Here is a 22739-nt window from a genome sequence, read left to right on the forward strand (position 1 = left end):
CTGAATAGATGTCCTCCAAAGAAGACATACAGATGGCCAACAGACACATGAAAAGATGCTCAACATCGTTCATCATCAGGGAAACACAAATCAAAACCACAATGAGATACTACCTATCAGAATGGCTAAAATCAAAAAGACAAGAAATAAGAAGTGTTGGTAAGGATGTGGAGAAAAATGAACCCTCATGCACTAATGGTAGAAAGGTAAATTAGTGCAGCCATTGTGGAAGACAGTATGGAGATCCCCCCAAAAAATTAAAAATAGAAATACCATATGATCCAATAATTCCAAATACTGGGTATTTACCAAAAGAAAACAAAAGCATTAATTCAAAAAGATATATGCACCCTGGGCGCCTGGGTGGCTCAGTTGGTTAAGCGACTGCCTTCCGCTCAGGTCATGATCCTGGAGTCCCGGGATCGAGTCCCGCATCCGGCTCCCTGCTCAGCGGGGAGTCTGCTTCTCCCTCTGACCCTCTTCCCTCTCTTGCTATCTGTCTCTCATTCTCTCTCTCTCAAATAAATAAATAAAATCTTTAAAAAAAAAAAAAGATATATGCACCCTTATGTTTACTGTAGCATTATTCACAATAGCCAAGATATGGAAGCAGCCCAAGTGTCCATCAACAGAGGAATGGATAAAGAATGTGTGCATATGTGCGTGTGTGTGTGTGTGTTTATATTTACATTTACATATAATGGAATATTACTCAGCCAAAAAAAGGACAAGGTCTTGCCATCTGTGACAACATGGATGGACCTAGAAGGTATTATGCTAAGTGAAATAAGTCAAACAGAGAAAGACAAGTACCATATGATTTCACTCATATATGAAATCTAAAAAACAAAACAAATGAATAAACAAACAAAAATCAGACTCAGACCTATAAATACAGAGAATAAACTAATGGTTGCCAGAGGGGAGGGAGATAGAGGGATGGGCAAAATGGGTGAAGGGGAGTGGAAGATAGTCTTCTATTTATTAAATGTACAAAACATAGGAATAAAAGGTACAGCATAGGTAATATAGTCAGTGGTATTTTAAGAGCATTGCATGGTGACAAATGGTAGCTACACTTGAAGATAGCATAACATATACATTTGTTGAAAAACTGTGTTGTATATCTGAAATTAATGTAACATTATATGTCAACTATACTCAAATTAAAAAATAGTAATAAATAAATGGGAATCAAAATGATACTTCTTTTTTAAAGCATGAGGCATTGATTTAACTATTCCAAATACAATTTTTTTTTCTACATAACAGACATATACAGCAGAGATGACAATCCAAAATATGTTTTACAAGTTTCCCAATGATCATACATGGTACATTTTAGACCTGTTAAAAAGAATGGCACTAAGTCTTTTAGTTCAGTGGCAAGCTCAATGCAACTATTCCATGAATCCTAGAAGATAAAGCAACTACAGAATGTAAAGTCTCAAATATACTTGTTTAAATTTTTCTATGGTGTGGGACAGTTGAAGAACCTGGCATCCTCTCGAGCTGTGAACCAACCAGTTGAGGATGGGTGTTAACAGTGTCAGAGCTCACCAACCTGGTGGTCTTTAGGGCCAGATCCCTATTCACACACTTTCACACAATTCACTTAATTTCATAGCAGATTCTGTGGCCAAATATTTGTCATATATATGCTGGCAGCTGAGACCAGTAATCATGAAAAAGCAACACAGGGCTGGGAAACATGTTGGGAAACATAATCTCCATGGTCAAGCACAGGTGGGGGATATGGAGGTCACATCCCTGCCGACCCCCCTCAGCTTATAAGCTGCATGACCCCAGGCAAAATCCTTATCCTCCCTGAAGTCCCTTCCTTCATCTACCTCTCAAGATTCCTAGAAGTGTCAATAGAACAATGCAAGTGGGCCTCTCTGCACACAAACAGGTGCACTTTGGGCATGCAGATAGGTACATTTCTAATCAGGCCTTCAAACAGCTTCAGAAAAGACAGGTACCCTAATGTAGACAAACAATAATACAATTATTTTATAGCTACATAGTGTCTTCTCACCTATCCATGAGCTTTCCCACAGACCATCTTAGCAGGAGCCCTTGCAAGGCTGTGTAGTGAGGGAGATACAAGGTGACCAGGAAACAGCTTAGCGGATGTGTCTGCCTCTGCTGGTCCCTCAGCTACCTCAGAGCATATCTGGAATGAGGACCTGGTGGTCCTGGTCCCCAAGCCTTATTCTGTACTTAGAGATGCCACTTCCAAACATGTCGCTCTCAACAAAACCTTTCTTTTAAATAAATGTGCCTATGGAAGCACAGCAGACAAAGTAGGGAGAGCAAAAGTACTCCAGCTCTGGCTGGCCAGTTCGCATGGTCCAACATAATGCCCTCAGCTTTCCCACACACATGCATGCCGAAGTCCTCCTCTGCATGTGCAAGCATAGCTTTTCCACCACCACTACCACCAACCCCCTTCCTCACAGCCTTGGGGTCCCAGCTCACACCAGGCTGGACAGCACAGTTTCCTGAAGGATGAGCCCTGGCGCAAGAGCCAACCCTTCTAATAACATGCTTCATCGCCAACTACAAGGGATAATATCAGTATTAATATCAATAATAATATCATTTTAAAACATCACAGGGGGGACACCTGGGTGGCTCAGTTAGTTTAAGCGTCTGCCTTCAGTTCAGGTCATGATCCCAGGGTCCTGGGATCGAGCCCCACATCCGGCTCTCTGCTCAGCAGGGAGTCTGCTTCTCCCTCTGCCTGCCACTTCCCCTGCTTGTGCTTTCTCTCTGTGTCAAATAAATAAATAAAATCTTGTCATAAATAAATAAAACACAACACTATACCACAGGGACTGCTGAAGTGAACTGATTCTATCTGCAAACTGAGGTCATGCCATGAAGACCCCCACAACACAAACAAGGAGTGTAGGATGTCAGTCATTTATGTTTGTAACTGGGCTTTTCTTACAGGCTCCACACTGGTGGCTCCACAGTGCCACCTTACATATATTCCAGGGCCTGGAGAAAAGGTAGATAACCCATATGACCTCACTGATATGAGGAATTCTTAATCGCAGGAAACAAACTGAGGGTTGCTGGAGTGGGGGGTGGGGTGGGAGGGATGGGGTGACTGGGTGATAGACACTGGGGAAGTTATGTGCTCTGGTAAGCACTGTGAATTGTGCAAGACTGTTGAATCTCAGATCTGTACCTCTGAAACAAATAATGCAATATATGTTAAGAAAAAAAAAGAAGAAGAAGGTAGCAGGAGGGGAAGAATAAAGCAGGGGAAATTGGAGGGGTAGACGAACCATGAGAGATGATGGACTCTGAAAAACAAACTGAGGGTTCTGGGGAGGAGGGGGTGGGAGGATGGGTTAGCCTGGTGATGGGTATTAAAGAGGGCACGTTCTGCATGGAGCACTGGGTGTTATGCACAAACAATGAATCATGGAACACTTCATCTAAAACTAATGATGTAATGTATGGGGATTAACATAAGAATAAAAAAAGAAATAAAGAAATAAAGAAATGAAAATTCTCAAAAAAAAAAAAAGAAAGAAAGAAAAGGTAGATAACCTTCCAGGAAAAGTGCAGCCTGGCCAAATGTGAAAACCCTTCTTCCTCACCTTCACTCTGTTGGTTGGGAAGGATGCAGTGAGGGTGAGAACCGCCCCCAGCCTAGTCCCAGGCAAGAGGGATGCTCTGTGCAACCGTCACCCTGTGCCAGTGCTAGCACTCCCAGTCCTCCTACCTCAGCTTCAAAAGACGGAACCTGATATGAGCGCTGTCCAGATGCTCCCCCTTCTCTTGGGAGGCAGATCCAGAGGAACCAGCCAAGTCTTTGCTCAACAGGGATCCTGCCTCCCACTCAGCTGAGCTCTTGCCCCAAGATTCTTCAGCAGTGATGAACTCTGGATGGCAAATAGGCATGCACCATGACCTGGAAAGCAAGGCTTTGTGGTTATTTTCACAGAAATAGTAGCATCTCCAAAATAAGATTTCATTTCAGTGGTAAGTATGAAATGTGGAATCAATTCTGGTTTTTAAATGGACCACAGACATTTTAGTGCTGTCAAACTGGTCGGAATGGGTCTTTCTTGACATCACAGAACACTTAGCTTAAGGAAAATCATTTGGGGTCATGCATATGATTTGTGGACCTTCAAGAAACATCAGCTTGTTCTGAGTTTGGAACTTTCCAATAAAGCTGTTTCTGGCTCAGACCCACTCCAGTCCATTTCAGTATTTGCTTTCTCCTTGATTGTGCTAGAGTTCTCAGTACCTAGTTGTTACACCTGTCCTGAAGCAGAATGAGGGGTGTAGGCCTACAATTATCTTTCTGTAATAGAGCTATAGGGAAGATGGTCTACCTGGCTTTTCCACCCAGCCTATACATGAGCATGAGCAGGAGTGGAGAACATCAGTGCTGGACTAGATGGGCCCAAGAATGGAACCTCTATCTAGAAGGATGATTCAAAAGAAATCATAAACTTTTCTCAAAATTACATGTGGACTTCTTAATGAGGAATTCTTAATCTTGGGAAACAAACTGAGGGTGGTGGAGTGGGAGGGGGTGAGAGGGATGGAGTGGCTGGGTGATAGACATTGGGGAGGGTATGTGCTATGGTGACCGCTGTGAATTGTGTAAGACTGTTGAATCACAGATCTGTACCTCTGAAACAAATAATACAATATATGTTTAAAAAAAGAAGAAGAAGAAGAAGATAGCAGGAAGGGGGGAAATCGGAGGGAGAGACAAACCATGAGAAACTACGGACTCTGAGAAACAAACTGAGGGTTCTAGAGGGGAGGGCGATGGGGGGATGGGTTAGCCTGGTGATGGGTATTAAGGAGGGCACGTACTGAGGGGCACCTGGGTGGCTCAGATGGTTAAGCGTCTGCCTTCGGCTCAGGTCATGATCTCAGGGTCCTGGGATCGAGTCCCGCATTGGGCTCCCTACTCCTTGGGAGCCTGCTTCTCCCTCTGCCTTTCTCTCTCACTCTGTCTCTCATGAATAAAAAAAAAAAAAATCTTTAAGGAGGGCACGTACTAGGTGTTATATGAAAACAATGGATCGTGGATCACTACATCAAAAACTAATGATGTAATGTATGGTGATTAACATAACATAATAATAAAAAAGGGAAAAAAACTAATAATGTATGGTGATTAACATAACATAATAAAATAAAATTTAAAAAAACAAAATTACATGTGGACACATCCATTTACTTTTGGCTGAATCTCTGGGCTTCTGAACAAACCCTCAGTTCAGATGCATTTGACTCTAGTGAGGTTGCACCAAGCCCAGTATTTTCATGTATTGCTTGGAATATTCATGGGATCACCCTACTGACATAACGGGCCATGATCTTAGAGACCAATTTTGCCTCTCAAGCCCAACTAGCTCAACAGGGCATTGTGATTCACCTGAAAACCTATAATTGCTTTCAAACTGGTTTACAACAAGAAAAAAAAAGTCTTATTCGTAAAGAGAAACCCAAAGATGCAAATTAGGCTGTATGAAACAAATATGTAACAATAGCAATTGATGCTGACAGTGCTGCAAACTAATCAATACTGAAAACAAAGAGTTCTGTGACTGGGAAATATTTATGTGTAAGGAATGATATCACGACCCCCTCCACTGGTGAACAAATACGACCGTAACAAAAACTGGAACTAAGTAAACTTCTTTTAGAAGTGGCAAGAAGAAAGCTAATGTCAGTATATCTAGAACAGTGCTGTGCAATAGAATTTTCTGTGGTGATGGGCGTGTTCTCTCTCCTATCCAGTATGGTAGTCACACATGCTCATGGGCCACTCGAAGTGTGTAACTGAAGACTGAATTTTTAATTTTAATTAATTTTAATTAATTTAGCTTTGAATAATCTGTGACAAGTAGCTACTAGGCTGGTCAGTGCAGATGCACAGCATGCTCTGCTCCTAATACCATCAGTTGCATATTCCTGCCCTCAACACCTTGAAAAGAAGGAAAACGTTTTATAAGCAAACCTGACCCATGTTCTGCTCCTCTGTAGGTATGTAGCTTTTGACTTGAGGCACAGCTTGGCATCCCGGGGCATGTTTCTGTGCTCCTTGTGCCCAGGACAAATGCCTACACATTATGCTTTTCCAATGAAACATGAGTTCTAAAATAACCTTCATGATTTACCAAGTAATTCAAAGGAAAGCATTAAAGGAATTGATATTTGAAGTGTCTGTTTTCAAAGTTATTTATTAGGAGAAATGGAGAAAAATTAAGTTATCCTCCTGGCTGCAGGGACTGTGCTGGACACTAGGATGTGAGATGAAGAAGAGGCAGGCTGGCAGGCACAACCATGGAACATAAGGCATGTTCTAAAGTATGGGCATGAATGTGTATTTGAGAGCACAGAAGAAGCATTGACTCTTGAGGGAGTTGTGGGGGACCAATGTTTCACAAAGGAGGTGACATTTGAGCCCCTTTGAAGTTGAGTGAGAGTGCCCTGGAGAGCCAGAACAGGAGGAAGTTCGTCTAGTCAAAGGGCTCAGTGGGGACTTTTGCAGGAAGACACACCTTGTCATCAGAATCTCCTGGAGGGAGCCAGATTGTCCCTGCACCAGGAGGTGATTAAATCCACATTCTTACACCCTATCTAAATGGGGTGAGTCTTTGGCAAGTGAGGCTAGGAATCCACATGGCATACAAGTACCCCAAAGAATTCTGATACATTCTATAAAGTATGAAGTCCCATCCACATGGTTGCAGACAGGGCTGGAAAGAGGGTGGGCAGCTCCTCAGAGGATGGGAGGGAGGTAAGGACAGGTAACACGGTGGCCTGCCTGCCAATGCAGGTGCGTGGGGTCAGAGGGTAGAAAAGGAAGAGTCCACGACAATGCCACCAAGTTTGTAATGTGCAGGGAGTCAGTCAGGGGATACTGAGCAAGTGGTTCAGGCTTCCGGAAGTTTGTCTGCAAAAAGAAGAGATGAGCTTGGAAACCGGGGCAGGGCCCTTCATCCTAGGGGACAGAGTTATCCTCCAGATCAGCTCTGCTCAGAGATTCCAGGACCATCCTGTTTGTACCCAAAAGGACCTCAAAGTTGCAGGAAGTGGAGGTTCCTCTTAAATCATACATTTTTAAACCTTACCACTAATGACATTTGAGCCAGATAATTCTTTGTTGGGGGGAAGTGTCCCTTAACATCTGCAGGATGTTAAGCAGCATCCCTGGCCTTTACCCTTAAATGCCAGTAGTACCCCTGCCCCAGCTATGACAACAAAAAAATATCTCTGGATGAATCCTTCCTTACCCCTGGTTCAGAAGCTCTGGCCTGGTAAGACAGCCCATCAGAGCTGTGTATATGCGTGAATGTGCACATGTGTTATTTAATTACTGCAGGGGTATGATCAAGGTTATTTGGAAATTCATAAGCCACAGACTACAACTACTAGAATCATGAATATATCCTACACTGAACTGACAGGAATCTGGCAGAGACCAAACAACGTGTCAGAGAAAAATTCACCTCTCGGGAAGAAATTCTCCAGTATAAGTGCCAAGGGCAATGTTCAGAGCTTTCTTAATTTTATAAGAAGTGGGTGGGGGGAAACTCACCCTTTATCTTGTGAGGAATTTCTCAGCAAAGGAGTGTTTTCTGTAAAGCAGAGGTCTTTTGACCTGGAGTTGAAGAACTGAGGTAAAGAAGAGTGAGACCTGAAAGACACAATGAAGGAAAAAGGATCACCAACACAATGGTGGAGGTGTTCACTGGTAATTGGGGCTATATCCAAGAACATGCCTGAGATTCAGTGATAAATTTTACACTGAATTTTATATCTGAATTGTAAAAAGCTGGAGTTTTAGGAAAGACAATTAGAAACAGCTCTCCTCCCCAGCATAACCATGTTGGCAGTACAAAACAAAAACTCACGTAGGAGACCAGATGCTGTAGGATTGATACTTTTAGGCTTTACCATTCCATGCAGAACTTTTCATGGAGAAAACCATTCAGAGTCTGACGGGCCTTTCTATACTCAGAAAATTCTACTTCCTAATATCACAGTATCTAAATATCACACATTGAAAATATCCTACTGACAGGCACCTGGGTGGCTCAGTTGGTTAAGCGACTGCCTTCGGCTCGGGTCATGATCCTGGAGTCCCAGGATCGAGTCCCGCATCGGACTCCCTGCTCGGCGGGGAGCCTGCTTCTCCCTCTGACCCTCCCCCCTCTCATGTACTCTCTCTCATTCTCGCTCTCTCAAATAAATAAATCTTTAAAAAAAAATATCTTACTGGCTTCCCATCAAAGACCAAGCAGCAGAAGTCAGGGCCCACAGGGTGAAAATGAAATGATAAAATGGCAAGGAGGGGTCTCTCAGGGGGATGGGAGCCACAAGTGAAGCAAAGCAAAGGCTCACACTGTGTGGGACCCCCTTCCACTGTGCTGGCCTGCACTAGAGGAAGGGCCACCATAAACTTATCCAAATCAGGAGCCTTTAAGATGGAAGTAATTGCACAGGCACAAGAGAACCCACAAGCATATATGGGCACCTCATTCAAGGACATATGACGTTTAAAAGCAACCAGCTCTTCGTGGAAAGCTGCAGAAATCATTTTCATTCCTGTTGGGAATATGTCATTTTATACGCAAATACACTGCCTTTCCTTAAGGAGCCCAGGCCACACAGAGCTGCTGTGGATGCCATGAAACACTCACCTGGGCAATAATAGTACTTCAAATCATAAATACAGAGAAAGGAAAGAAAAATATTCCCACCCCCTTTTCTCCTTCTCATTACAACATGCACCTGTGACAACAGTCAATAAGACCCTGGTTTCATGGGTGAATGAAACCAGGGCCCTGAGCTGTGTCCAACAATACCCACCACTCCACACTGAAGCCAGGAAGAGAGTCTGTCTTGGGCCAGCAATGTGTCCTCTGAGTAGCACCTCTGGGCAGCCCTGTGTATTTATAGGGGAACACAGATGTGAGAGGACTCTGTCCTCAGGAGCTTTAATAGCCAGGGAGACAAGCACAGCAGAGAACAAGGTGTAGAACAGATGCCCTAACTAGCATGCATGAGAGCAGAGGTAGAAGATGAGTTCCACTTGAGGGATTTAATAGTTTCATGCACTTTAGCTGTTAGCTGTTCAAACTGGCTTAAACAATTAGTTGGGTTTTTAAATTTTTCATGTCTCATAACTGTAAATAAAGAAGGGCCTCAGGCAGATTTAGATAAACGTCTCAATGAGTCAACTAATATCCAGTGTTTTCTGTTACTCCCTGGCATGGTCTGTTACATAGCATTTCTGGGAAAGGTGACTGTTACCATGCCTCATTCACATTATTTAACCACTCTGAGCTTCCATTTTCTCATCTGTATAGTGTGGATTTAAAGGAAAAACTCAGTAAAGTGAGTCACACTAAATTAGGAGATGTAAATGGTAAGCATAGTTCGGCTTCAATTCAATTCAATTATTTCTATTACACTGTGAGCCTCTTATGAATGGCTGCCATGTTATTTCCATCTTGTTTTATCTGGTACCTTAACTGGTACCCAGTTAAATGTAGGTGCTTAAATACTTAATGAATTAGTTAAATCCCAGTAATCATAGCTTGTTTGCATGACGTGTCTTTTTGACTCACTGGAACAGTTTTCTAAAGCATTATTAGATCAATAATGTGCTCAGAATCACCACTGACCCTCTGAAGAGCAGAAAATGTTCAAGAGAGTGGAGGTGCTGTTGCTCCTTAGAAAGCACTCCCCACAGGTTCTCAGCACAGCTCACAGCAGCACCACATTGTGCAATGCTGAGAATTCACCTTATGGCCATGAAGGAGGAAAATTGGAAAGGGGGAAATGTCAAGAGTACATTTTATTTTCCCTGAGGTGTGCACATCTGGCTCATTTCATTATTTAACATTTCTAATTGCACTTTGTGTACACACAGTGTTTTATAATTGTAGATAAGTGTACAGGGAGTAGTTTCTAAGCTTTTTAATATTTAGTTGTGATTCTAAAGAGCCAGAAATTAAATTAAGTTTTGCTAGGAAATTACCCAGAGACTTCAGGCTATTCCAAATTTAAACTTAATCTGACACTGTCCAGACATTATTTTCGATTGTTCCAAGTCCATTTCTTTTTTGCAAAGAAGAGAAGCTCAGAGAGGGCTTTAGACCCTGTTACTTCACAGGATCCCTGATCTGCTGTCCTGGAAGATAGAAAACTCAGAAACTACATATAGAGAAGATTCAGGATTGCCCAAGAAACACATATTTCGGAGTCATTTTTCTTTCTGACTTAATTAAGGTAGAATATATTGATGAGATCTATATTATTCCTGACCTTTTCTCCTCCTGAAAAAAGAAATCTCATTGACATTTTTCTGACTTCACATCTAAGCCCAGGTGTTTTCAAAATTCACGAAATTCAACAGTATCTATTTTCCCTAGTGTCTCAACAACTCTGTATACATGTGCAAATTTCGTATATGCCTGTAAACTTATAAGCGGGCAATACTTTATTTGAATAATTTGGAAACTACAGAAGAAGATAACAGATAAAATGATTGTATATAATTCTGTACTTCAAAGATACCAGCTGTTAACATTTAAAGACTCTTAACTATAGAGAACAAACTGATGGTTACCAGAGGGGAGGTGGATGGGGGGATGGGTTAAATGGATGATGGGGATTAAGGAGTGCACTTGTTGTGATGAGCACTGGGTGTTGTGTGGAAGTGTTGAATCACTATATTGTACACCTGAAACTAACATTACACTGTATGTTAACTAACTGGAATTTAAATACTTTAAAAAATAAAAAATAAAGAACTTCCTTTCGGGGTTTTTTTTTTCCTACATATAAATGAACAGTTTTAAAGTCAGCACTGGGTGTTATATGCAATAAATGAATCATTGAACACTACATCAAAAACTAATGATGTACTATATGTTGGCTAATTGAACATAATAAAAAAATAATAATAAAGTCAGCTTCAAATATATACATGTCCAGACATACATTCAAACAAATAAATGGCTTCATCCTCTAATTGTTTAACTTAGATATGTCATTAGCATTTCTGTGTTATTAAATGTTCTTCTACAATCTGATTTACATGTTGGCATCATATTCCATTACATGGATCACCACATTAGGCTTAACCATCCACCTGTTGTTGGAAATTTAGGGAACTTCTAGTTCTTTACTAATATAAGTAACAAACATTATGAGAGTCCTAGTAGATAAGTCTTTGTGTGTGCCTCCAATAGTTTCCTAGAACAGATTCCTAGAAGTGGAGTCACTGGGCAAAAAGCGTCTTGGTGTTTATGGTCCACAGAGAGCCTTACTATGCCTTTCAGTTATGGAAGGGAACAAATCCCTGTCCCCAAAGCCCTGGGTATTAGCCACATTTTAGATCCTTAAGCAGTAATTTTAAACAGCTAGAATTGATTCAAATTCACCATTGTCAAGAAATCTTGCTGCCGTGATTGTAAATAAGCCAACCTGCAAGATGGTATAGTGTGTTGGCTATAGTGTATACCTCCCAGCCCTCCCCTGTCTATAGCAGTTTTCTTAGCTCCAGACACCCTAGTTCTTTCTAGATCCAAACAGTAGTCTTATGGTGCTTATGTCATTTTATTAAGAAAAAAGTATCTTAAAAAAAAGAAAAAAGTATCTAAGAATGTTGAAAAATACTGAATACCTAATATATTAACACTTATGAGAAGATTCACATTTCTAAAGGCCAGACAAGAGACAATGATTAGTGCAAAGGACATGCTGGAGAGGTAGTGGTTTGGTTATCAGTGGTAGAGGAAGAAGTTTGCTCTCATTCTTTCTCAAGCTCTGTATGATGTAGAGACCATCAATGCAGGACAGAAGCCAGCTCTGCTTGGCAGGGAACCCAGAGCCAGTAACAAGGAGTGCAAAATGATTCCACTGCCTTCCTCCCTCTCTCCCTCTCTCTCTCTGACTCTTGTTTCTGGCCTGTTTTCATACTAGATTCACTGGTCCAAAGTACCTTTCCAGAAGGAAAAAAGCAAACCAGCAGGCTGGGAAAAGTGGGGCTTGCCCCAAAAGTGATCACACAGAAAAGAGTCAAGTGTGTCCATTGAGAGAAAGCAGATCTGAGGAAGGAAAGTGAACAGGGAAGCTGCCACCCACTCATGTGCCATTTTTTAGAAGAGTTGGGAGGAGACTGTAATTCCTCACCCAAATATAGTCAGAACTTCAGAGAGTCTATCATTGTTCTGTCCAAGCATAGCCAGGCTTTTAAGTTTAATTAAGTGCAAAAAAGGGAGCCTATAGTCCAGGCTGCTCAGGGGCAATGTTTGTAATCAGTTGTGAGTGAAGAAGTAGAAAACATGATGACAGTTTCCCACTTCTTCAACCTAACACCCCCACTAGTTATTTTCTGCAGGATTTAAAAAATAAATGCATAAAAATAATGATAAATCTATGCTAATAGGTACATAACATACAAAAATGTAATTTGTGATATCAATAACAAAGAGGGGTAAAACTATATAGAAGTAAAGTTTTTGTATGCAGTTGAAGTTAAGTTGGTATCAATTCAAATTTGGTTGTTATAACTTTAGAATGTCATATCTAATTGCCACTGTAAACACAAAGAAAATATAATAAAATGTACACCAAAAAAATGAGAAGAGAATCAAAACATGTCACTACAAAAAGTCAACTAAACACAAAGGAAGGCAGTAAAGGAGGAAGGCAATAATGAAGGAAATGAGGGGCAAAAAGCCATAAAACATACAGAAAACATAAAACAAAATGCCAAAAGTAATTCTTTCTGTATGAATGATAACCTTAAATATCAATATACGAAACTCAATCAAAAGGCAGAGTTTGGGGGCACCTGGGTGGCTCAGTCATTAAGCGTCTGCCTTTGGCTCAGGTCATGATCCATGATCAGGTCCTGGGATCGAGTCCTGCATTGGACTCCCTGCTCAGCAGGAAGCCTGCTTCTCCCTCTTCTACTCTCCCTGCTTGTGTTCCTTCTCTCACTTTGTCTCTCTCTGTCAAATAAATAAATAAAATCTTTTTTTTAAAAAAGGCAGAGTTTGGCAGAGGGATTAAAACAGAAACAAAACAAAACAAAAAACATGATTCAACTATATTCTACCAATAACAATTATAAATAATATGCACCAAACATCAGAGCTCCAAAAGATATGAGGCAGACACTGACATAATTGAAGGGATAGATAGTTCTACAATAATGGCTAGAGACTTCAATGCCCCACTCTCAATAATAGTTAGAAATCAAACAAAAGATACATATGGAACTAGAGGCCTTACACAACACTATAAACCAACTGGACTTAAAAGGCCTACAGAGAACAATCTACCCAACCAGAGCGAAATTACACATTTCTTTCAAGTACACACGTAACGTTCTCCAGGATAGACCATATGTTATACCATAAAACAAGTTTTAATAAATTTTGAAAGTTTGAAATCATATAACATATCTTTTCCAATCACAATAGAATTAACTAGAAATCAATAACAAAAGGGAAATTGAAAAATTCACACATATGTGGAAATTAAACAAAACACTCAACCAACCAATGAGTCAAAGAAGAAATCACAAGGGAAATTAGAAAATATCTTCTCTGAGCTGAATTGTGTGCACCTCCAACCAAAAAAAAAAAAAAAACAAACCAAAAAACCTCTCATCTGTTGAAGCCCTAACCCCCAGTACCTTATAATATGACTGTATTTGGAGATATCTTTAAAATAGGTGATTAAGTTAAATGAGGCCATTAGGGTGGGTTCTAATCCAATTTGACTGGTATCCTTATAAGAAGAGAAACACCAAAGATTCATGTACAATGACAGTGTAAAGGGGCAGTAGGAAGGTAGCCATCTAGGAAGGCAAGCATCTGCATGCCAAGGAGAGAGGCATTCGAGGTAACCAACCCTGCCAGCCCCTTGATCTTGGACTTATAGCCTCCAAAACTATGAGGAAATAAATTTCTGTTGTTTAAAACACCCTGTCTGTGCTATTTTGTTATGGCAGCCCTAGCAAACTAATACAGTTTGAGACAAATGCCCTGAGAAAAATGACAATGAAAACACAACATACCAAAATTTATGGGATGAACGAAAAGCAGTACTAAGAGGGAAATCTATAGCTGTATTTACATTTAAACAGAAGAAAGATCTCAAATCAACAATCTAACTTTATACCTTAACAAATTAGATAACGAAGAATAAACTAAACCCAAAAGCTAACAGAAGTAAGAAAATCAAGATTAAAGAGGTGACTAATAAAACAGAGATGAGAAAAACTATAGAGAAAATCAATGAAATCAAAAGTTGGTTCTTTGCAAAGATCAATAAAATTGATACATCTTTAGCTAGATTGACTAAGAAAAAAGAGAAACTCAAATTACTAAAATCAGAAATGAAAGCAGGAACATTACTATCAATTTTACAGAAATAAAAAGGATTATACAAGCATACTATGAATGATTATATGCTAATAAATTGGATAACCTATATAAAATGGGCAAATTCCTAGCTATACACAACCTACCAACACTGATAATGAAGAAAAAGAAAATCTGAATAGACCTGCAACTATTAAGGAAATTGAATCAGTAATCAAAAACTTCCCAACAACAATAAAAAAAGCCCTGAACCAGATTGCTTAGCTGATGTACTCTACCAAATGTTTAAAGAAGAATTAACATCACCTCCTCAAACTCTCCTAAAAAACTGAAAAAGAGGGGACACTCATTCAATGAGATCAGCATTACCTTGATACCAAAACACTACAAGAGGAGAAAACCACAGACCAATATCCCTGATGAATACTGATGCAAAAAATCCTCAACAAAATACTAGCAAGTCAGTTCAGCAGCATATTAAAAGGATTATACACTATGACCAAGGTGAATCTATTCCTGTAATTCAAGGATGGTTCAAAATATGAAAATCAATCAATGAAACACCACATTAACAGAGCGAAGGAAAAAAACCACATGATCATCTATTGATGCAGAAAAGTATATGACAAAGTTCAACACACTTTCATTATAAAAATATTCAGCAATTAGGAATAAAAGGAAACTACAACATAGTAAAGGCCATATGAAAAACAGCTAACATCATACTCAAAGGTAAATAATGAAAGCTTTTCCTTTAAGATGAAGAACAATTTGAGGATACCTGTTTTGCTTCTAATCAATATAGTACTGGAAGCTCTAGCCAGATCAATTACGCAAGAAAAAGAAATAAAATGCATTCAAATTGGAAAGAAACACAAAAATTATCCCTGTTCACAGATGACATGAGCTAATATGTGGAATATTCTGAAGATTACACACACACATGAATGCACACACACACAATTGTTAAAACTAATAAAATCAAATTCAGTGAAGTTGAAAGATACAAAATCAACATGCACCAGGATATTCACACAAATAAAATTTTACACAGCAGTGAAACTGGAGGAACTACAGTTAAACAAAGCAATATGGGTAAGTGTTAGAAACATAATGTTGAGTGAAGAAAGGAATTCATGGAAGAATACATACAAGATATAACTTTTATAAAGCTTAAAAACAAGCAACACTAAACAATACATTGTTTAGAATCCATTTACTTGGTTTTAGATAGAATAAATAGAGAGATGGGGAGAGAGAGAGAGAGATACACAAGCACACACATACAGGAATTATAAATACAAAATTCCAGAAAGTGGTCCCATATTAGAAAGCAAAGGGATAGAGCAAAACAGGTGCCAACTGGTTTATGAAAATTAAACTTCATAACTTACTGATATTCACTGATATGTGGAATATAAGAAATAGTGCAGATGATCATAGGGAATTAAAAAAAAATCTTACCGGGAGGAGCAAGATTGGCAGAGGATAGGAGACCTAAATTTCGTCTGGTACCAGCAACTCAGCTAGATATCAAACCATTCTGAACACCTACAAATTCAACAGGAGATCAAAGAAAAGAATAGCAACAATTCTCTGAAAAGAAAAGTGACCAATTTCTGGAAGGTAGGACGTTCGGAGAAGTGAATCTGAGGCGATATTTGGGAAGATAGACCGTGGGGGGAGGGAACCTCCATCAGCCAGCTACCAGCAAGTGATAGAGCAGTGGAGCACAAAATCGGAACATTTCTTCAAAGTCTGCTCTGCTGAGGGACATCACTCCAGTGGCTAAGCAGTGGGTGGAACCCTCCCTGGGACGGTATGGTCTCAGGACCCTCAGGGTCACAGAAAGACCAGGGGTGACTGAGTGCGGCAGAGCTCCCAGGTATTGGAGTGGGGAAGCCAGCTGCAAAGAAAAAGTCAAGGAGTGGGCTCTCAGCTTGGGCTTGCCATAAACCATGATCTACAGCACAGTCAGGCCACTACTCTTCTTTGAGCAGGGGTCCAACAAGCAGCAGATACAGGGAGACTCCCCTTCCGCCCCCTGGGGGAGCGGCGCGGACAGCACCACAGGGATCTGCTGGGTTTGGAAACTTCACATGGGGTCGTGTGCCAGAGATAGAAACACTGGGTCACAGGCCAGGTGAGCACAGAGTGTGGCGGAGACCAGGGAGATGGGAGTGATTGACTGCTTTTCTCTGAGGGCTCACTGAGGAGCAGGGCCCTGAGATCTTGGCTCCTCGAGGGCCAGAGATTGGGAGGCTGCCATTTTCATTCTCGTCCTCCAAAGCTGTATGGAAAGTTTGCAGGGAACAAAAGCTACCTAGAGCAAACCCAAGCATATTACTCAACCTGGCCCCTGGCAAGGGCGATGCAATTCCAACTCAGGCAAAGACATTTGAGAACCACTGCAACAGGCCCCTCCCCCAGAAGATCAGCAAGAACAGCCAGCGAAGACCAAGTTCACCATCAATGAGAACTGCAAAACTCCAGCACTAGGGGAATACAGCACATAGAATTCATGGGTTTTTTCCCCATGATTCTTTAGTCTTTCAAAGTTAATTTTTTTAATTTTCTTTATGTTTTCTTTTTCTATTTCTTTTTTTTTAATTTTGCTTCTTTCCCTTTTCAACCAATATCTTACCAATTCCTTTTTAAAAATCTTTTTTAATTTTAATTTTTACAGTCATATTATATCCCTTCATTGTATTTAACCTTAATTTTTGTATATATATGTTTTTCTTTCTTTAAAATTTTGGGATACAGTTTCTTCTAACAGACCAAAATATACCCTAAATCTAGTGTATGGCTTTGTTCTAGTCTCCTGCCTGATCACACTGTCTCCTTTTTTTAAAAATTTTTCTTCATTCTTTTTGCAACCAAATTCTTATCAAATCCTTTTTAAAAATCTTTAATTTTCATCTTTACATTCATATTCCATCCCTTCATTGTATTTACCCTTATTTTTGTATATATATAAGTTATTCTTTCTTTAAAATTTTGGGAGGCAGTTTCTTCTAACAGATCAAAACACACCCAAAATCTAGTGTGTGGCTCTGTTCTATTCACCAGCCTGATCATATTTTTTTTCTGCCTTTCTTTTCTCCCCGGGTTCAGGTTTCTTCCGATTTGCTTAGTGTACATTTTCCTGGGGTTATTGTTACACTTTTAGCATTTTGTTCTCTCATTCATCTATTCTCCTCTGGACAAAATGACAAGATGGAAAAAATCACCTCAAAATAAAGAACAAGAAGCAGTACCGACAACCTAATCAATATGAACATTAGTAAGATGTCGGAACTAGAGTTCAGAATGACAATTATAAAGATACTAGCTGGGCTTGAAAAAAGCAAAGATACTAGAGAATCCCTGTTTGTATAAATAAAAGAACTAAAATCTAACCAAGTTGAAATCAAAAAGGCTATTAATGAGGTGCAATAAAAAATGGAGGCTCTAATTACTAGGACAAATGAGTCAGAAGAGAAAATTAGTGATAAAGAAGACCAAATGATGGAGAATAAATAAACTGAGAAACAGGAAACAGAGAGTTGCTGGAGTGGGGGGTGAGGTGGGAGGGATGGGTGGCTGGGTGATAGACATTGGGGAGGGTATGTGCTATGGTGAGCACTGTGAATTGTGCAAGACTGTTGAAACAGATCTGTACCTCTAAAACAAATAATGCAATATATGTTAAGAAGAAAAAAAAAGAAGAAGAAGATAGGAGGAGGGGAAGAATGAAGGCGGGGAAATCAGAGGGGGAGAAGAACCATGAGAGATGATGGACTCTGAAAAACAAACTGAGGGTTCTAGAGGGAAGGGGGGGTGGGAGGATGGGTTAGGCTGGTCATGGGTATTAAAGAGGGCACGTTCTGCATGGAGCACTGGGTGTTATGCACAAACAATGAATCATGGAACACTACATCAAAAACTAATGATGTAATGTATGGTGATTAACATAACAATAAACAATTAAAAATAAAATAAATAAATAAATAAAATCTTTTAAAAATATAAAATAAACTGAGAAAAAGTGAGATAAACAACGACTGGATTACAAGGGCAGAATTCGAGAGGTAAGTGATACCATAAGATGAAACAATATTAGAATAATTGGGATCCCAGAAGAAGAAGAAAGAGAGAGAGGGGAAGAAGCTATATTGGAGCAAATTATAGAAGAGAACTTCCCTAATTTGGGGAAAGAAACAGGCATCAAAATCCAGGAAGCACAGAGAACACCCCTCAAAATCAATAAAAACAGGTCAACACCCTGACATCTAATAGTAACACTTACAAGTATCAGAGACAAAGAGAAAATCCTGAAAGCAGCTTGGGACAAGAGGTCTGTAACCTACAATGGTAGAAACATTAGATTGGCAGCAGACCTATCCATGGAGACCTGGCAGGCCAGAAAGGACTGGCATAACATATTCAGGGCACTAAACGAGAAAAATATGCAGCCAAGAATACTATAACCAGCTAGTCTGTCATTGAAAATTGAAGGAGAGATAAAAAACTTCCAGGACAAACAAAAACTAAAAGAATGTGCAAACACAAAACCAGCCCTACAAGAAATATTGAAAGGGGTCCTCTAAGCAAAGAGAGAGCCTAAAAGTAACATGGACCAGAAAGGAACACAGACAATATACAATAACAGTCACCTTCCAGATAATACAATGGCACTAAATTCCTATCTTTCAATAGTTACCCTGAATGTAAATGGGCTAAATGCCCCAATCAAAAGACACAGGGTATCAGAATGGATAAAAAAACAAGACCCATCCAAATGCTGTCTAGATATGGCTCCATCCATGTTAGACCCAAAGACACACCTAGACTGAAAGTTAGGGGGTGGAAAACCATTTACTAGGCTAATGGACACCAAAAGAAAGCTGGAGTGGCAATCCTTATAAGAGACAAAGTAGGGGCACCTGGTGGCTCAGTCGTTAAGAATCTGCCTTCGGCTAAGGTCATGATCCCAGGGTCCTGGGATTGAGCCCTGCACCAGGATCCCTGCTCCATGGGAAAGCCTGCTTCTCCCTCTCCTACTCCCCCTGCTTGTGTTCCCTCTCTCATTGTGTCTCTCTGTCAAATAAATAAAATCTTAAAAACCAAAACAAAACAGACAAATTAGATTTTAAACCAAATATTATAATAAGAGATGAGGAAGAACAGTACATCATACTTAAAGGGTCTATCCAACAAGAAGATCTAACAGTTTTAAATATCTATGCCCCTAACATGGGAACACCCAATTATATAAGCCACTTAATAAGAAAATAAAAGAAACACATATACAACAATACAATAATAGTGGGGGATTTTAACAACCCCCCTCACTGTAATGGACAGATCATCTAAGCAAAAGATCAACAAGGAAATAAAGACTCTAAATGACACACTGGACCAGATGGACGTCACAGATATATTCAGAACACTCTATCCAAAACCAACAGAATACACATTCTTCTCTAGTGCCCATGGAACATTCTCCAGAAGAGATCACATCCTGGGTCACATATTAGGTCTCAACTGGTACCAAAAGATTGGGATCATTCCCTGCCTATTTTCAGACCACAATGCTTTGAAACTAGAACTCAATCACAAGAGGAAAATCAGAAAGAACTCAAATACATGGAGACTAAAGAGCATCCTACTAAAGAATGAATGGATCAACCAGGAAATTAAAAAAAGAATTAAAAAAATTCATGGAAACAAATGAAAATGAAAACACAAGTGTTCAAAATCTTTGGGATGCAGCAAAGGCAGTCCTAAGAGGAAAGTATATAGTAATACAAGCCTTTCTCAAGAAACAGGAGAGATCTCAAATACACAACTTAACCCTCACCTAAAGGAGCTGGACAAAGAACAGGAAATAAAGCCTAAACCCAGGAGGAGAAGAGAAACAATAAAGATCAGAACAGAAATCAATGAAATAGAAACCAAAAGAACAGTAGAACACATCAACGAAACTAGGAGCTGGTTCTTTGAAAGAATTAATAAGATTGATAAACCCCTGGCCAGACTTAACAAAAAGAAAAGAGAAAGGTCCCAAATAAATTAAATCATGAATGAAAGAGGAGAGATCACAACCAACACCAAAGAAATACAAACAATTATAAGAACATATTATGAGCAACTCTATGCCAGCAAATTAGACAATCTGGAAGAAATGGATGCATTCCTAGAGATGTATAAGCTACCAAAACTGAACCAAGAAGAAATAGGAAACCTGAACAGACCCATAACCACTAAGGAAATTGAAGCAGTAATCAAAAATCTCCTGAGAAATAAGATCCTAGGGCCAGGTGGCATCCCAGGGGAATTCTCCCAAACATTTCAAGAAGAATTAATACCTATTCTTCTGAAACTGTTCCAAAAAATAGAAATAGGGCGCCTGGGTGGCTCAGTTGGTTAAGCGACTGCCTTCGGGTCAGGTCATGATCCTGGAGTCCCTGGATTGAGTCCCACATTGGGCTCCCTGCTGGGCGAGGACCCTGCTTCTCCCTCTAACCCTCCCCCCTCTCATGTACTCTCTCTCTCTCTCATTCTCACTGTCTCAAATAAATAAATAAATCTTTAAAAAAAAAATAGAAATAGAAGGAAAACTTCCAAACTCATTTTATGAGGCCAGCATTACCTTGATCCCCAAACCAGACAAAGACCCCAACAAAAAGGAGAATTACAGACCAATGTCCCTGATGAACATGGCTACAAAAATTCTCACCAAAATACTAGCCAATAGGATCCAACAGTACATTAAAAGGATTATTCACCACGACCAAGTGAGATTTATTCCTGGGCTGCAAGTGTGGTTCAACATCCACAAATCAATCAGCGTGATACAATACATTAATAAAAGAAAGAATGAGACCCATATGACCCTCTCAATAGATGCAGAAAAGCATTTGACAAAATACAGCATCCTTTCTTGATTAAAACTCTTCAGAGTGTACAGATAGAGGATACCTACCTCAATATCAAAAAAGCCATCTATGAAAAACCCACAGTGAATATTCTCAAGGGGGAAAAACTGAGAGCTTAACCCCTAAGGTCAGAAACATGGCAGGTATGTCCACTATCACCACTGCTATTTAACATAGCATTAGAAGTCCTAGCCTCAGCAATCAGACAACAAAAAGAAATAAAAGACATACAAATCGGCAAAGAAGAAGTCAAACTCTCACTCTTTGCAGATGATATGATACTTTATGTGGAAAACCCAAAAGACTCCACCCCAAAACTGCTAGAACTCATACAGGAATTCAGTCAAGTGGCAGGATATAAAATCAATGCACAGAAATAATTTCTATACACCAACAACATGACAGAAGAAAGAGAAATTAAGGAGTCGATCCCATTTACAATTGCACCCAAAACCATAATATACCTAGGAATAAATCTAACCAAAGAAGCAAAGAATCTGTACTCAGAAAACTATAGAATACTCATGAAAGAAATTGAGGAAGACACAAAGAAATGGAAAAACGTTCCATGCTCATGGATTGGAAGAACAAATATTGTGAAGATGTCAATGCTACCTAGAGCAATCGACACATTCAATGCAATCCCCATCTAAATACCATCCACTTTTTTCAAAGAAATGGAACAAATAATCCTAAAATTTGTATGGAACCAGAAAAGACCCCGCATAGCCAGAGAAATGTTGAAAAAGGAAAGCAAAGCTGGCGGCATCACAATTCCGGACTTCCAGCTCTATTACAAAGCTGTCATCATCAAGACAGCATGGTACTGGCACAAAAACAGACACATAGATCAATGGAACAGAACAGAGAGCCCAGAAATGGACCCTCAACTCTATGGTCAACTCATCTTCGACAAAGCAGGAAAGAATGTCCAATGGAACAAAGACAGTCTCTTCAACAAATGGTGTTGGGAAAATTGGATAGCCACATGCAGAAGAATGAAACTGGACCATTTCCTTACACCACACACAAGAATAGACTCCAAATGGTTGAAAGACCTTAATGTGAGACAGGAGTCCATCCAAATCCTAAAGGAGAACACAGGCAGCAACCTCTTTGACCTCAGCCGAAGCAACTTCTTCCTAGAAACATCGCCAAAGGCAAGGGAAGCAAGGGCAAAAATGAACTATTGGGACTTCATCAAGATAAAAAGCTTTTGCACAGCAAAGGAAACAGTCAACAAAACCAAAAGACAACCGACAGAATGGGAGAAGATATTTGCAAATGACATATCAGATAAAGGGCTAGTATCCAAAATCTATAAAGAACTCATCAAACTCAACACCCAAAGAACAAAGAATCCAATCAAGAAATGGGCAGAAAACACGAACAGACATTTTTCCAAAGAAGACAT

General features: G+C 39.8%; 1 protein-coding gene across 2 annotated transcripts in view; it reads right to left on the bottom strand.

Annotated features, from left to right (window-relative positions):
• Window positions 1–22739, bottom strand: part of OCA2 (OCA2 melanosomal transmembrane protein) — a 561894-nt gene that overhangs the window by 470923 nt on the left and 68232 nt on the right. For both annotated transcript variants that reach the window (XM_064570041.1, XM_064570040.1), the window contains 2 exons: window positions 7592–7690; window positions 3743–3931 (listed from right to left, as the gene is read on the bottom strand). In XM_064570041.1, the coding sequence (XP_064426111.1) occupies window positions 3743–3931; window positions 7592–7690 (288 nt within the window). The remainder of the gene's footprint in view (window positions 1–3742; window positions 3932–7591; window positions 7691–22739) is intronic.

This window comes from Mirounga angustirostris, unplaced genomic scaffold, assembly GCF_029215605.1.
Source record: "Mirounga angustirostris isolate CCGP_5_RB_7025 unplaced genomic scaffold, mMirAng1.0.hap1 SCAF_9, whole genome shotgun sequence".
NCBI lineage: Eukaryota > Metazoa > Chordata > Mammalia > Carnivora > Phocidae > Mirounga > Mirounga angustirostris.